Source organism: Phalaenopsis equestris, unplaced genomic scaffold, assembly GCF_001263595.1.
Source record: "Phalaenopsis equestris unplaced genomic scaffold, ASM126359v1 Scaffold000002, whole genome shotgun sequence".
Lineage (NCBI taxonomy): Eukaryota > Viridiplantae > Streptophyta > Magnoliopsida > Asparagales > Orchidaceae > Phalaenopsis > Phalaenopsis equestris.
In genome coordinates this window covers 71,856,969-71,871,234 of record NW_018164444.1, presented here as the reverse complement: position 1 = coordinate 71,871,234, position 14,266 = coordinate 71,856,969, and the positions used below count along the sequence as shown (strand labels likewise).

At 36.0% G+C, this 14,266-nt stretch overlaps 1 protein-coding gene across 1 annotated transcript; it reads left to right on the top strand.

The window, feature by feature from the left end:
• Positions 1–753: 753 nt before the first annotated feature.
• LOC110017805 (GATA transcription factor 4-like) lies at positions 754–4,026 on the top strand. Its single transcript, XM_020714918.1, has 3 exons — positions 754–946; positions 1,587–1,907; positions 2,841–4,026. Exons 2-3 carry the CDS (start codon positions 1,608–1,610, stop codon positions 3,549–3,551), a joined length of 1,011 nt encoding a protein of 336 aa, XP_020570577.1. The 5' UTR covers positions 754–946; positions 1,587–1,607; the 3' UTR covers positions 3,552–4,026.
• Positions 4,027–14,266: the final 10,240 nt, after the last annotated feature.

Here is a 14,266-nt window from a genome sequence, read left to right as displayed (position 1 = left end):
CAAAATTACTAAATTACCGAAACTACATAAGAAAAAAGACATTAAAATTTATTATTTTTATAGAGAAAAATCAAAATTTAGGGGAAACAATTTCCCACCCTCTACTTAATCTTACTCATGCAAATAAACAAAAACAATATTTCATTTGTTTTTTTAAGTTAACATAATGACATTGTTAATGCAATATAAAAAAAGTTTGAGGGATTAAATATAAAAATACGTACAAATTAGATGGGACGAATGTAAATCCCCAATTAATACAACCGTGAATTAAAACAAAATTGACATTCTGAGCCGTACGTCGACGCGCAGTAGAAAATCATCGGCCGCTCTCGCGGCGAACTCCGCGGCTTCCTGCCGACATTTCCCCAATCCCACGTCTTCGGCTCCAACGACGCATTTCCGCTCCGGACGAGACCGAGAGAGAGAGAAAGAAAGAGAGAGAACATGGTGGGGGCCTACGAACCAGTAGAGATAGAAAAATAGTATGCGAGATCATTTTAGAGATAGAAAGAGAGTAGAGAGAGAGAGAGAGAGAGGGAGACTTCAACGTCACGACAGTTACAGCTGGCCATGACAGCTAGCAGTGAGAGAAGCAACCTCACCTACCGTAGCAACTTATAACAAATTGCATCAAACATCACCACCACCATCCCCTCATTTACTCCTTCTGGCTTTTCCTCCCCCTTCTCTTCCGTTTCACCTCCCATCTCTCTCTCTCTCTCTCCTTCCGCTCACGTTCTCTCTTCACGTTCTCTCTCTCTCTTTACAGTGTACTCTCACTCCCTTTTAAGGGTTCGCCGTTCCTCCGCCCACTGCCTATTTCTTTCATTTGAGCACGCATCCTTCGGATTTATTTCTCTTTCTCTCTCATTCTGTATCTCTCCCGTAGTTGATACTGCAAACGGTTTCTCAGTGGTCAGCTGGATTTCGCTTCTGTTTGCAGGTTGGTTCCCGCGCCTCTACCAACCCACTCGATCTTTTCCCATGCTCGGAAATTGATCAGTGCGCTTGAGTTGCAGAGCTCTGCTTGCCTTCTGAATGTCATTGGATTTTGGCGTTTTGGAGCATTTCGTAATCTGTTCATGTTTGTTTTTCTTATTAAAGATTGGGGGTTTTTTTAATTCGAGGATATATATATATATATATATATTTTTTGACGTTTGGGTGTCATTTGCTCAATTAATTAGTTTTTTGTGAAGGATAAATCATTTGATTTAAGTATTAGATTGTTCAGCTTCATTTGATTCTGTTTTTCTTATGGAAAAAATGAATTTAGCTTGTTTGAAAAGACATTTTATGAGTTTATTTATTTGAGAGGAAGAAGAAGTTGAGTTGCAGAGCTCTGTTTCGCTTTCGGAGCTCCAATTTTCTATTTCCCAACACATTTTAGTTTTTGAATTTTTAAAATTTTCAATTCGTGTTTATGTTACTTTTCTTCGTAATTAGTTGGTTCAATTTGAAGAACTTCCACTTCTGAAATTTGCTGAAATTTTTGGTGATAGATATGCAAATACATAAGAATTGTGTACGACGTATGTAAATTTTCCCATAAAAAATAGACTAAACCTATTCTGTGCTTACAGGGCTTTGATTCTTGAGAGACAATGGCCATGAAAGGCTTCATGGAGCCGATGGGAGCCGACTTAGTTTGCGAAGATCCTTTCGACTCCATTGATGATCTGCTCGATTTTCCCAATGATGACGATGGGCTCCCAATGGTGGATTCTTGGGGCAACTGTGCTCCTCTAGCCCCGCCGGAGCCAGCTCCGGCGATCATCGCCTCCAAAAACAGCGGTGAAATTAGTGTCGGCAGTGCTGCTGGAGTGGCTGACGGCCGCACCGCCGCCAACGCTGCCGCCGGTTCCGGCGATGGTATTAGCTCCGATAATGATGCACTGGGTCTGGTAAGCTGTTTAGAAATCTTTCATTGTTGTTTGAAATTTGAGAAAGTCATTAAAAAAAAAAAAAAAAAAAATATTTTTACCGTTGATCAGATTAAAGTTGTATTTCGATAAGTTTAATTTTTTTATCTGATCAACGATAAAGATCGGACGATATATGCATGTATTTCTGCATATGCCGTCCCTATGAAATATTTTTTCCATTTTTTACAAAAAAAAAAAATAATAAATTTAAAAAGTTTTTTTAATAATAAAATATAAAATTGTTTTATTTGTTTTATATTCATAAATTATATTTTCTTAATCTACTTTAGAAAAAGAGTACCCAATCAAAGTAGCTTTCAGCCTCCTCTTTTTTGGAATTACAGCGCCATAACGACTTTTAAAAATATTTTATCACACAAATTCATCTCTTTTTTTTTTGTATTTTTAATTAAGTTAAAAATTGATATAAAAAATATAAATTTATTTTTAATATTTACTTTTTTAAAAGAAAATATCTAATTTTAGTATTTTAAACATCGAAATAAATAGATGATAAAAATCTTTAAAAAAAAAAAAAACTCATATTTATTTGAGCGGTGCAGTACAGATTGAAAGAGACTTGAAATAAAAGCTTATGCCGAACCGTTTTCATTTATTATTGTACTTTTCATCATTAATTACTTAAATAAGGAATTGGATCAAATATTCTAATTAAATATTTCATCAATTTTTTTTAAAAAAAATATTAAATTTAACAAAAAAAATTAATCAGTCATATCGTACTTCATTTAAACTAGATGAATTAACTTTCAGGGGCAAAGGTTTTTCCAAACGTAACAACCCCATTTGAAAAATTCTACCTGTTCTTCCTAACTGCCTCACTCCAACAAACCCTAAAATCAATGAATTAAAGTCTTCTTCTAACAAAAAATCATGGCTTTCTTGTTGCAGTACAACGATATGGACATTGCGAACCTGGAATGGCTCTCCAATTTCTTCGAAGACTCCGAATTATTCAACTTCGATTGCATCCCTAACTCTACTCCTTCCACACCAGACCTCAAACCAGAACACAAATCCCCTTCTCTTTCCCGTTCGTCGAGCCCGATCTCCGTCCTCCTCCCCACCTCCTCCTCCTCATCCTCGTCGTCCTCTTCCTCCTCCTCCTCCAACTTCATCACCGACACCAGCCCGCCGCCACCTCCTCCTCCCCCTCCCACCTCCGTCCCCGCTCGAGCCCGAACCAAACGCCCTCGTCTCCCATCCTTCTCCGCTCTCACATTCATTCCCCCTTCGTCCAGCATCAACACTTTTTCCCCTGTTTTGATCAAGAGGATGAAGAAGGAAGACGAATATGTTCCATCGGTCAGGAAATGCACACACTGCGATATACAGAAGACGCCTCAATGGCGGGCGGGCCCAATGGGACCAAAGACTCTCTGTAACGCCTGCGGTGTCCGGTATAAATCTGGCCGATTGTTTCCCGAGTATCGGCCGGCGGCGAGCCCCACTTTTGTGCCGGCGGTTCACTCGAATTCGCATAAGAAGGTGGTGGAGATGCGGTTGAGAGGCTTGGAGATGGTGGGGAACAATGGTGGAAAGGAGGTTACCGTGGCAGCGAAAAATTGTGACCTACTTCAGTATATTAGGAGGCGAGAATGATGCTCTACTCAAATTGTGGTTAATAGATCACGGGTTGAATTGGGTCAGAGCTTGGAAAAAATATTATGTGCCATAAAGATATGATCGAATTTGATGGTATTGTGATGATATTATGGTGAAATATCATCCAATATCATCAGATACCATCAATTCATATGTGCAGATTCCGCATGTAATACTCGCTTCTCGGCCTGATTGGTCGGAGAAACACGAATCTTGGTGGTTTTGGGAAAAAAAAAATTGTTTACGAATATTCCGATCAAAAATAAATTTGATGGGTCTCAAAGTATTTTAAATTTATTTTAAGATTAATATCATATTAATCTCAAAACAGATTTAAAATAACTGAGATTCTTCCTCATCAATTTTTTTATTTGATTAAATACTCGGATCCAATTTTTTTGTTCTTCTCTATATTATTGAGTGCTTTATTATAGTTTACTTTAGTTCCTGAAGTTTTGTACAGAGAGAAGAAGTACAAGGGAGAAAATAGAGGGCAATAGTTAGAAGGAGAAAGGGTGGAGAAATAGAACATAGACTTTGAAGGGGGAAAAAATGGCTCTTAGAATTAAAATTAAATTTAATTAAGGATATAACTGATTTTTTAAGCTGAAAAGCAATTATTTTTCATCATTAATGAAATATCCTGCAGCTTAAAAAATCATGATATATTTCTGAGTTAAATTTAAATGGGCATATCAAAATATGTTAGGGCTTAAAGATTAGGTTGAAATGAAGCTTTGTATTCTTTTTGCAGATTGATTGATTTCTAGAAATGAAATGAACCATTTGTTTAATTATGTGTGCCTTCTTTTTCACATGTCTCATGAATAAATTACCAAATTATTAAGATAATTTCATTAATAGTTTTATGGCACCCGTCTAAATAAGATTTATGTTAAACGTTAAAACGATAATTTTTTTTTTCCTTTACGTTTGATGAAGCTTCGAAATGAAATTATTTATAGGCTTATTGTCCCAAAAGAGCTCTTCGGAGTTGTGGGCAGCATAGGATTTAAATACTGTTTTTCGGTCCTACACTTAGCCGATGTGAGACTTTTTATCCGTGACATTCTCCTCCACCCAATCACGTGACGCCCTCGTCACGGATCGGCTCCACCGAGGGTCCCGCTGGACCATGGAGAGTCCACACACTTGGCAGACAGTAATCTGCTCTGATACCATTTGTCACATCCTAAAAGTGTTTTTCGGGGTGGTGGGCAGCCCAAGGCTTAAATACTGTTTTTCGACTCTACACCTAGTCGATATGAGACTTTTTGTCTGTGACATTATGCTTGCAATACGAGCCTTTTACTATTTACGCAAACTCTAAGATTTATTTTAGAGGAGTTCAGAGAGATTGTGGAGTGTTTTCATGAATTGATGAGTTCAGACACTTTGACAAATGGTCTTAATTCAACTACTTTGGCGGATGTGTTTGATTCAGTCATTTCGATGGATAGGCTCAAGAAAACACATAAAATATCAGATACAATCTTATTTGTGCATGCAACTACTATTGAAATTTTGATCTTTTTATTTTTCACTCTATGAGAATATCATGCCACCTTACTATAATGTCATTTGTAATTATTCTTACAACCATTATGTGATTTACATCAGAAAGGCAGACCAGATATACAATCAAGTAGATACACAAAACAATATAAAATTGATTGTTATGATACATCAATAAATTCATAATAATAAAAAACATCACATCATTCGTCTAAGAAATATTCAAAGAAAAACCAACAAAGAATTTAGGATTTGACATGAATCCCGAGACATTACATGTATCTTGAGATAATTTTTTAGTAAGAAATATTCAATATTCTTAAATTAAAAATCATCAAAAACTCCAATTTCAACAAACTTACAGTCAAATTGACTGACTCAACAAACAAAAACAATGACACCAAATCGGCTCAATTTGAGTCAAATCAAGTCTGTATCAACCAGTTAAACCACTTCTGGAAGCTTGGATGGCTAATTGGAAATTCAAATAAGTTCTAAATCTGACAATCATATAATCAAATCAAGCATCCTGATGAGACAAATTTAAAAAACCCAAGATCACTCAATTCTAACATCATGAAGACACTTAAATATCTACAAAAAACTATCCGACCGTGAGAATCTCTATGTTTCGTACGATGGAGTGGTTTAAATTTCTTCTTTATTTGTAGGGGTGACACGCCTATACTCTTTAAATAGAGCCCTAGCCCCTTTATGGAAGGGGGACCCAGAGCCAAAGCCAGATTGAGAGGAATTGAATTCCAGTATTATTATTGATCGAAGACCAGACGAACATTTCCTGCTCCCTCAGCAGCCGAGCATCATTAACTGCTGCTAACCAACCATTTTCATGCACCTCTGACTGCCTCTGCTTGTTCAAGTTGATTAATTTTATGGTGTAATGATGCATTTTGAAGACGGCGTAATGTTACACTCTGAATATTTTATGACAATGCATCACAAATATGGTGTAATGATGCACTATGAAGATAATATAATAATGCACTTTAAAATGCACCCCAAAGATGGTGTATGGGCATGAGCTCTGAGATGTACGACCCATCAAGCCAGGTGATGAGGGTAAGAAGCAAAAAGCTCGTGTCTCGTACCTTAAGTCTAAATCTATATTCTTGTATAAAATTAGGACCAAGTATGCTTCTGTGGTGCACGACCACTTTTTTTCTATTTTTCCTCGAATAATTAAAACTTGGGCTTAAAACATTTTGGATTTTTTATACCCCGCTCTTTATCTTTCTGCATGGCCTTTGAGCCTGTTTTAAAATGGTTCGCATGCATGACATTATACCCAAACATGTTTAATAGGGTCTTCATTTCATAGAATTGTGGTAGATAACAACATCACATGCATATGCCCAAGGGGAAGTTTTCGTGCTTCTTCATATCAAACTTGGTCGAGCATAAATTTTTATCTATATGGCTGTCTAGTGCGCTTAGGGTATTAGAGATATCTTCGACCCATATGGGATTTAAGACCTTTGTGTTGAGTGTTAACAGCTTTATAGCTGAACCTTCTTTTCTCTTCTTTCCAGTAGCATCCTCACGACTTCAATGGGTATAAGTCCACCCCTTGAAGCTCCATCTAATAGTCATAGGATAGATTTTTGTTCCTCTAACCTTACCACTATCGAGAATTCCTTAGACGATGTAATTCATGGATTGCTGACAAAGGATATCTAGTCTTGTAAACTACCTCCACGATCGGTAGACTTAGGGTCATAGTAGCTTAGGATGATGGGTCTGTGGTACTCTGACCTATGTACCTCTACCTATTTAGGGATTACTCCTCCCATATTGATTCCTTTAACAAATCATTGATATCACCTCGTGGACTCAACATGCTTAAACGTCGTCGCCCGTAGTGGTTACGGTGATCCACCCTCTGCCCTATGACCAGGTATAGATGTCGAAAGCATCGAGATTTCTCTAAGATGATTTAAATTCATGGTTTCTCAAATAATCAAATTTCATTAATTATTTAAACAAGACCCTTTATATTGAGAGTTTTCTTGGGTATCCCTAAGATGTGATTAACCAAATGAATACATTCTTTTGAGAGGTGCTCTTGACCCCAGAAAAAGCTTTTATACTTGGTTCTCTACTTGTAGGTTGCAATCATAAGGTCCTCTTCGCTGATATGTCTTCAAGTTTTTTTTTATTCGTTGTCATTTCGAATGTACGCTTTGGGGCTATCCATGCGAAGTTCACTTTATGAAAGGGTTCTTTCTCTCATTTATCTATTGCTCATAATATATCCCCCCATTTCAGTTCCTCTCCTCTTCAGATTATTAGGGGGACATAACTCCCAAAACATCAATATCTTTAAGCACATAAAATCTCCTCTGAAAAATGCAACACCTGCGTAGAAATTTTTCTTCAAAAAGCACTCCAGCAGTGCATAAAATCTCTTATGTGGCTGCATAACAACAACACAAAAGAGTTCTTTGTTGATGACATTGTCGTAGGCTCAGAGACTCCAGTTAGCTGAACAAGAGAACTCCTTTGATCACACAAAAATAGGTTGACAACAATGACGCAAATGAAAGCTACATTGATCACACAAAAATAAACTGAAAGACTTAAAGGTGGGTAATGACAATGCAAAATGAGAGCTCTGTTAATAGAATATGAGACTCTGAGGTAGGCAATAACAATACAAAAGAAAGCTTTAATAGGTTGGAAGACTCCTAGGTGGGTAAAAACAATGCAAAATATAGCTCTATTGATCGAACAACATTAAACTGGGAGAATCCAATCTTTTTATGTTCTTATTAGCCAATATATAGGCTCAAAATTATCAAAAACTAGCCACTTTTTTGAAAAAAAAATCATGGATCATGTGGATCACTAATGTAGTCGCCAGTCGTTCACATGATCATTCTCGCCTCTCGTTAGTCGATCCCACAGTCTCTGATCGCTGATGTGATCACCTACAGTCAACATCTTTAGATTGCTAACATGGTCGTTCTCCATATGTTGGATCACTCCCACCTGTTGTGATCGTACCCAAAGCCAACCAGACCAACCAGCGACCCATCAGTCGCTACTTGACCAGCGACCCATCACTATCCTACTCAATCGTGGGTACCACCGACCTACGCCTCCAGCCATCCCTCTGTCGGGATCCTCCTTTGGCTACCAACACCATGGACTACTGCTTACAATAGTTGTCACTACAGGCTACTACCTCCAGTAGTCACCATCATTGACCCTTACCATTGTTGCCGACCTTTTCCGCCTCTGATCACCGCTAGCCTCCACCTCCTTTTGTCTCTACTTCCTTCAACTATTGTTGCCTCCAGCTTCCACCACTCCCACTTCCAGCCTTCACCATCGGCGCCTCTGGCTATTGCATCTGGGCTAAGCACAAATTTTTTCTAAGGTTTTCAAAGTGTTTTTTAGCTATTTTGATAATTTTCGGACAGACAAGCAAAATAACCTGAATATCGGGGGGTAAATGATATACAATTAATTTTTTTTTTCATTTGACATGAATCTTAAAACATGACACAAATCTTAAGGTATTTCTTAGAAAGAATTATCTAAACTCAAAATAAAAATAATCAAGAACTCCGATTTCAAAAAATTTACCGTCAAACTGACAAGGTTGACAAGATGGATCCAATGACACCATAATTGACCTAATCCGAGTAAAATAAAGCATAGATCAAGGTATTAAACCACATTTAAAATACTTGGGAAGCTAATTGGAAGGTCAAATGGATTCCAAATCTGATAAGCTTGTAAGCAAATCAAACATCTTGGTGAGACAAATCCACATAGCTCAAGATTACTCAATTATGATATCAGAGGCACTTAAATGTCCACAAAATGTTGTCTCATTATGGAAATCTCTTTTAGTCATCCAATGGAGTGGTTCATATTTAATATTTATTTGTAGATGAGACACTCCTAGACTCTATAAATAGAACCAAACTCCCTTCATTAAATGGGTGAAGGCCTAGAGCTAATGATTTGTTGGGAAAAGAATGAGCCAAATTCTAGTAATATTTTAGACCAAAGACCTAACAAATACTTCCTTCTCTTATAACCACCAACCATCATTGACTTTATCATCCACTATCAACCATTGCCAACTACCTCCTACTCGCTGACATTGATGAATCTTATGGTGTAATTACTTAACCTGAAGAAAGTGTAATTCCACACTAAGAATATAGTGCAATGACACACCCAAAAAATGGTATAATGATGCACTCTGAAGATAGAGTAACAATGCACCCTGAAGATGGTGTAACAATGCACCCTGAAGATGGTGCAATGATACATCTTAAAGTCAGTGTGACAATGCACACCGAAAACGGTGTAACAAATGACCTCGCATACAATGTAACTCCCCGCAATAGCTACATACAATTGATGTACTCATAATATAGTCACCTCTTTCTAAATTCCTGAAGTCTCTCCTCTCAACTCCCGACTACGTCCAATGAATTATGTGGTTCACTATAACTGCAGCCCCTTATTCTAACCATTGAGGTTAATCAACACTACTATAACTCCTCATTATGACTTGTTTAACAAACTACGATCTATGTGACTTATACATCATGCAACTCCCAAGTTCAACTTTTATGGCCTACATAAGTTTTTGCAACTCACCACTACAGCCTATGTTATCAACTACAACCTACGCTATCCACAACTCTTGTAACTCCCAACTCTGACCTCTACGACCTATAGATGTTATTGCAGCTCACCAATATGACCTATAAAATGAATTATGGCCTACGTGGTCACAACTCATGTAGCTCCCAGCATCGAACTCTTTAGCCTATGGATTTTCTTACTACTCACCATTATGTCCTATGCGAGCAACTACAGTCTACATAGCTCACAACTCACCCATCTCCCAACTCCAGCATATACAACTATGTATGTTATTATAGCTCTCCGCTACGATTAAATTACAACCAACATAGTTCATAGTTCATACAACTTTCAACTCCGGCTTCTGTAGTCTACGAACTTCATCACAGCTCATGTTATGGTTTATGTGACCAACTACAACTTATGTGGCCACAACTCGTGCAACTTCCAACTTCGACCTTTGTGAGCTACGAGCATTATTACAACTCTCAGTTGCAGCTTATCTAACCAACTATGACCTACATGGCTCATAACTCACAAAACTTTGTTCAACTCCAACCTCAATTGGATATGTATAATATTGCAGCTCACTTTTATGACATATGTGACCAGCTACGGTCTATATAACCTACAACTCATGTAGCTCTCAACTCCATCCTCTTTGGCCTATGGATATTATCACAACTCTTTACTATGACCTATGTGACTAACTACGACCTATATGACTTACCACTCACACACCTCTCAATTCCAACATCTACGACTGTAGATGTTATTATGGCTCTACGTTATGACTTATATGACCAACTACGATCTATGTGTCTTACACAGTTTATACAGCTTCCAACTCGGACCTCTGCATTCTACAAATGTTATATTACGACTCCCTGCTAGAAGCTACCAACTTTGGCCTCTATGGCCTATATACATTATTACAACTCACCACTACAGCTTTTGTGGTTCACAGCTCATGCAGCTCCTAACTCTATCCTCTGTAGTTTATGGATGTCCTTACAACTCCTCACTGCGGCCTTCTGTGACTAACTACAACATACATGACTCAAAACTCAAGCAGCACCCAACTCCTTCGCCTGTGTGGTCTACGGTTGTTATTACAGTTCGCAATTATGACATACATGACGGACTACGATATGCGTGGCTCACAGCTTTTGCACCTTCTAACTCCAATCTCTATGGTTTACGAGTGTTATTACAACTCATTACTATGACCTTTATGATTAATTATGGCCTACGTGACTCAAAATTCATGTAGCTCCCAATTCTAGCCTATATGGTCTATGCAGCTCCCTATTATGGCCGATGAGGCCAATCAACGCTCATGAAACTACCGCCTATGGCGTACATGACAAACTAATATCATGGGTTTCAACAAAGACCTCCACGACAATCTTACGCTACAGGCATCATCTACAACATCCACAGCGAACTACTGCATCTATAACAATCGATTACGACCTTCATTACCCATTACAACTATTATTATTAAACTACTATTGTACATCAACTTTGTAATTCCATCTTCTTTAATTCAAAAGAAAGTGAGTCTATGTTCTTACAAACACTTAGTGAATTGCTCCAACTCGGTTAGACCCCGTGATTTTTGCTCTTTACAGGATTTTCCACATAAAAAAAACATAATGTTTTCTCCCATTTTTTTCTTTTATTCGTGTGTCTGTTGGACCTATTACTATGCTAAGACGTTAATTTATTACTCTATCGTTGCAGATCTTTCATCACACAACAGTGACAAAAATAAATCTTGAATTGCATTCGAAACCCTCTTGATGTTTTCATATGAAGGCGATCATCCATCCAATAAAAATAGTGAAATCCAAAGTTTTATTTGATGCACCCATTTCATTAGACCACGATAGTCCTACATCACAATCATAAGTATTCCAACGTATAAACAAAGACAATTGAAAATTTGCTTAAATATTCGCATGACTTCTATTTACTAGTGAACAATGTGAACAACAATTTTTCATTTAGAACATGTTCACACAATTATTTTATAATGCCATAAAATAGATTGCTAAACAACTACCATTAGAGGTATGACTTTGCTAGAGCTTCACATAATTAATAAAATAGACTATACCTAATATTGAGAACTTGGGAAAGTTGACCATTGATGGAGCCATACTTATATTTTTTTAGTAGATAATTACATATAAATCATTTCAAAATATTGATATTTATAAATTAACAATTTAGCTGGTTTTTTTGATGCATGCCACAATCAAACTATTAAGAATTTATGAAAATTGAAAAATATGGGTTGTGGTTTTACAATTTTGAAATTTGAGTGAGTTCTTGATAAATGGATGAAAGAGGGTAGTTTTGTAATTAGCAAATTTTTTAGTGGTCTGCATGTAATTGCCCCATTTTTTTAATGCGTTTTGATTGGTATCAAAGATGGCGTCATCAATTGTTGATTCGATTGTACCCTAAAGTTCTCAAATTCAATGCATAATTTAGAAAAATTATGAAGGCTGAGGCAATTAGGGGTGAAAATTAGGCTCAGCTCGTGTTCGGCTCGTTTATATTTCGAGCTCAAAAAGTGTGTTCGTGTTCTGCTCATTTGCTTAGCGAGCCGAACACGAGTCGTTCACGAACAAAAAGTCGTTTTGACAACTCTAATTAGGTAACCATAAGATGTTAATGATTGGGGCAAGATTTAAAAATTATTATTTATATTAAAACATCATTTGAATCTAATTTAATAATTTTTATTCTATTTTTTTAATCAATACTTATAAGTGATTGTAAATTTTTATAGCCTTGTAGTCAATTAAGGTTTTAAAAAATACTACTCATCATATATCACATATATACATATATATAATTGATTAGTAGTATTTCGAGCCAAAATGAGCCGAACACGAACAAACAAATATTTCTTTGTGTTGTTCCTATTCGGCTCGTTATCTTAGTAAACGAGCCAAGCACGAGCTTCTTAGTGAGCCGAATACAAGCTGTTCGCGAACAACAAGCCATTTTGACAGCCCTAAAAGTAATTCATGATTGAGTAAAAGAAAGAGAAAAAAGGGGTCCATTTTTCTAAATTTTCACCATAATATCACAATGCATGATAAAACCCGAGCTCATATATAAATACACTCAAAATGTATGTAAATTTGAAGTTTTTGTGCTACATATGTAAACACATAGGAATTGGGTGGTATGTATGTAAATCTTCAATTTCAATTATTTAATTCATAGTAAAACTACATGATCGCTAGTTTTATGTATGTAATTATTCTAAAAGATGCAGTGGAATTATAAAATTAGTTTTAGGCGCATTTACTATGTATAACATAATTCTTATGCATTTTCATATTTAACACCTAAATATTCATATTTAAATGCATATCATTTAAATTTTTAATATTATAATAAAAATATCATCATTATTATCTTTTTTTTTTTAATAAAAATATACTTTTACATGCATAATTTATGACATCATTGTCTGATTAATATAAATATTAAACTTTGGGTGTGAATTTAAATGCATAAAATTTGTGTGGTATTTATGTAAATTTCTCTTTATTTTAATATAATAGTGTGCGATCTCCACCGCCGCAATAAAAAAAATTTTGAAAGTGAGGCCCACTGAAATATAACTTTACGGTGATCGACAGTGGAGATCGGACACCGCATATCACACTGCTATGGGTGTAAACGAACTGAACACGAACGAACAAAACTTGTGTTCGTCTTCGTTTCGTTTGAAATTTAGTTTTTTTGAAATAAGCTCGTGTTTGAAATTGTTCGTGAAGTCACTGTCGTGTTTGTTTCTTAACGAACGAGCCGAACACGAGCTATTTGTGAGTCAATTCCTAAACCCTAATATTAATATATATAAATAATATATTATATTAATTATATAACTTATATTATATAAATTTATAATATCTATATTAGTATATTACTTATATATTATATTAATATATTATTATTATTATTAATTTATTATATATTATAATTTATAAAATTTAATTTTTTAAAATATCATAAATTTTTTTTATATAATTATTTTAAATTATTTTATAACGATTCAAACGCGAACGAACACATTACTATTCGTGTTTGGTTCATTTAACTAACCGAACGAAATAAATTTATTCACATTCGACTCGTTTATTTATCGAATGAATCGAATACGAACACATTGACAAATTGAACACGAATTGTTCGAGCTTTTTTTACAGCCCTGATCACTGCATGCGGTGGCGTCCGTATAGAATAATTTTTCTAGAAATATGGCCCTACCCCATGAGTGCCGTGTAAGAAACATCAATCAATTCCGAGGAAATGAAATCAGAGGTGGAAAGGCGGCGAAAATTTTGCCAAAACAAATAGATAGCGAAAGATCCGAGCCGTTGAATGTGGAATACTACCATAATTTTATTACGCGTTATTTGCTCATAGTTATTATGCTTTTCAGAATTTTCCCCATGAAATTAATTAAATGATCATGATGCAGATATCATGTAACATCATAAATAACAATTGACTAAAATACTATAAGGTAATGTTGT

Bases quoted from the DNA above. Each gene is read 5' to 3' on its own strand.
- LOC110017805 (XM_020714918.1), top strand. From the start codon at position 1,608: ATGGCCATGAAAGGCTTCATGGAGCCGATGGGAGCCGACTTAGTTTGC. The intron at 1,908-2,840 runs GTAAGCTGTTTA...TTCTTGTTGCAG, and splicing joins ATAATGATGCACTGGGTCTG to TACAACGATATGGACATTGC.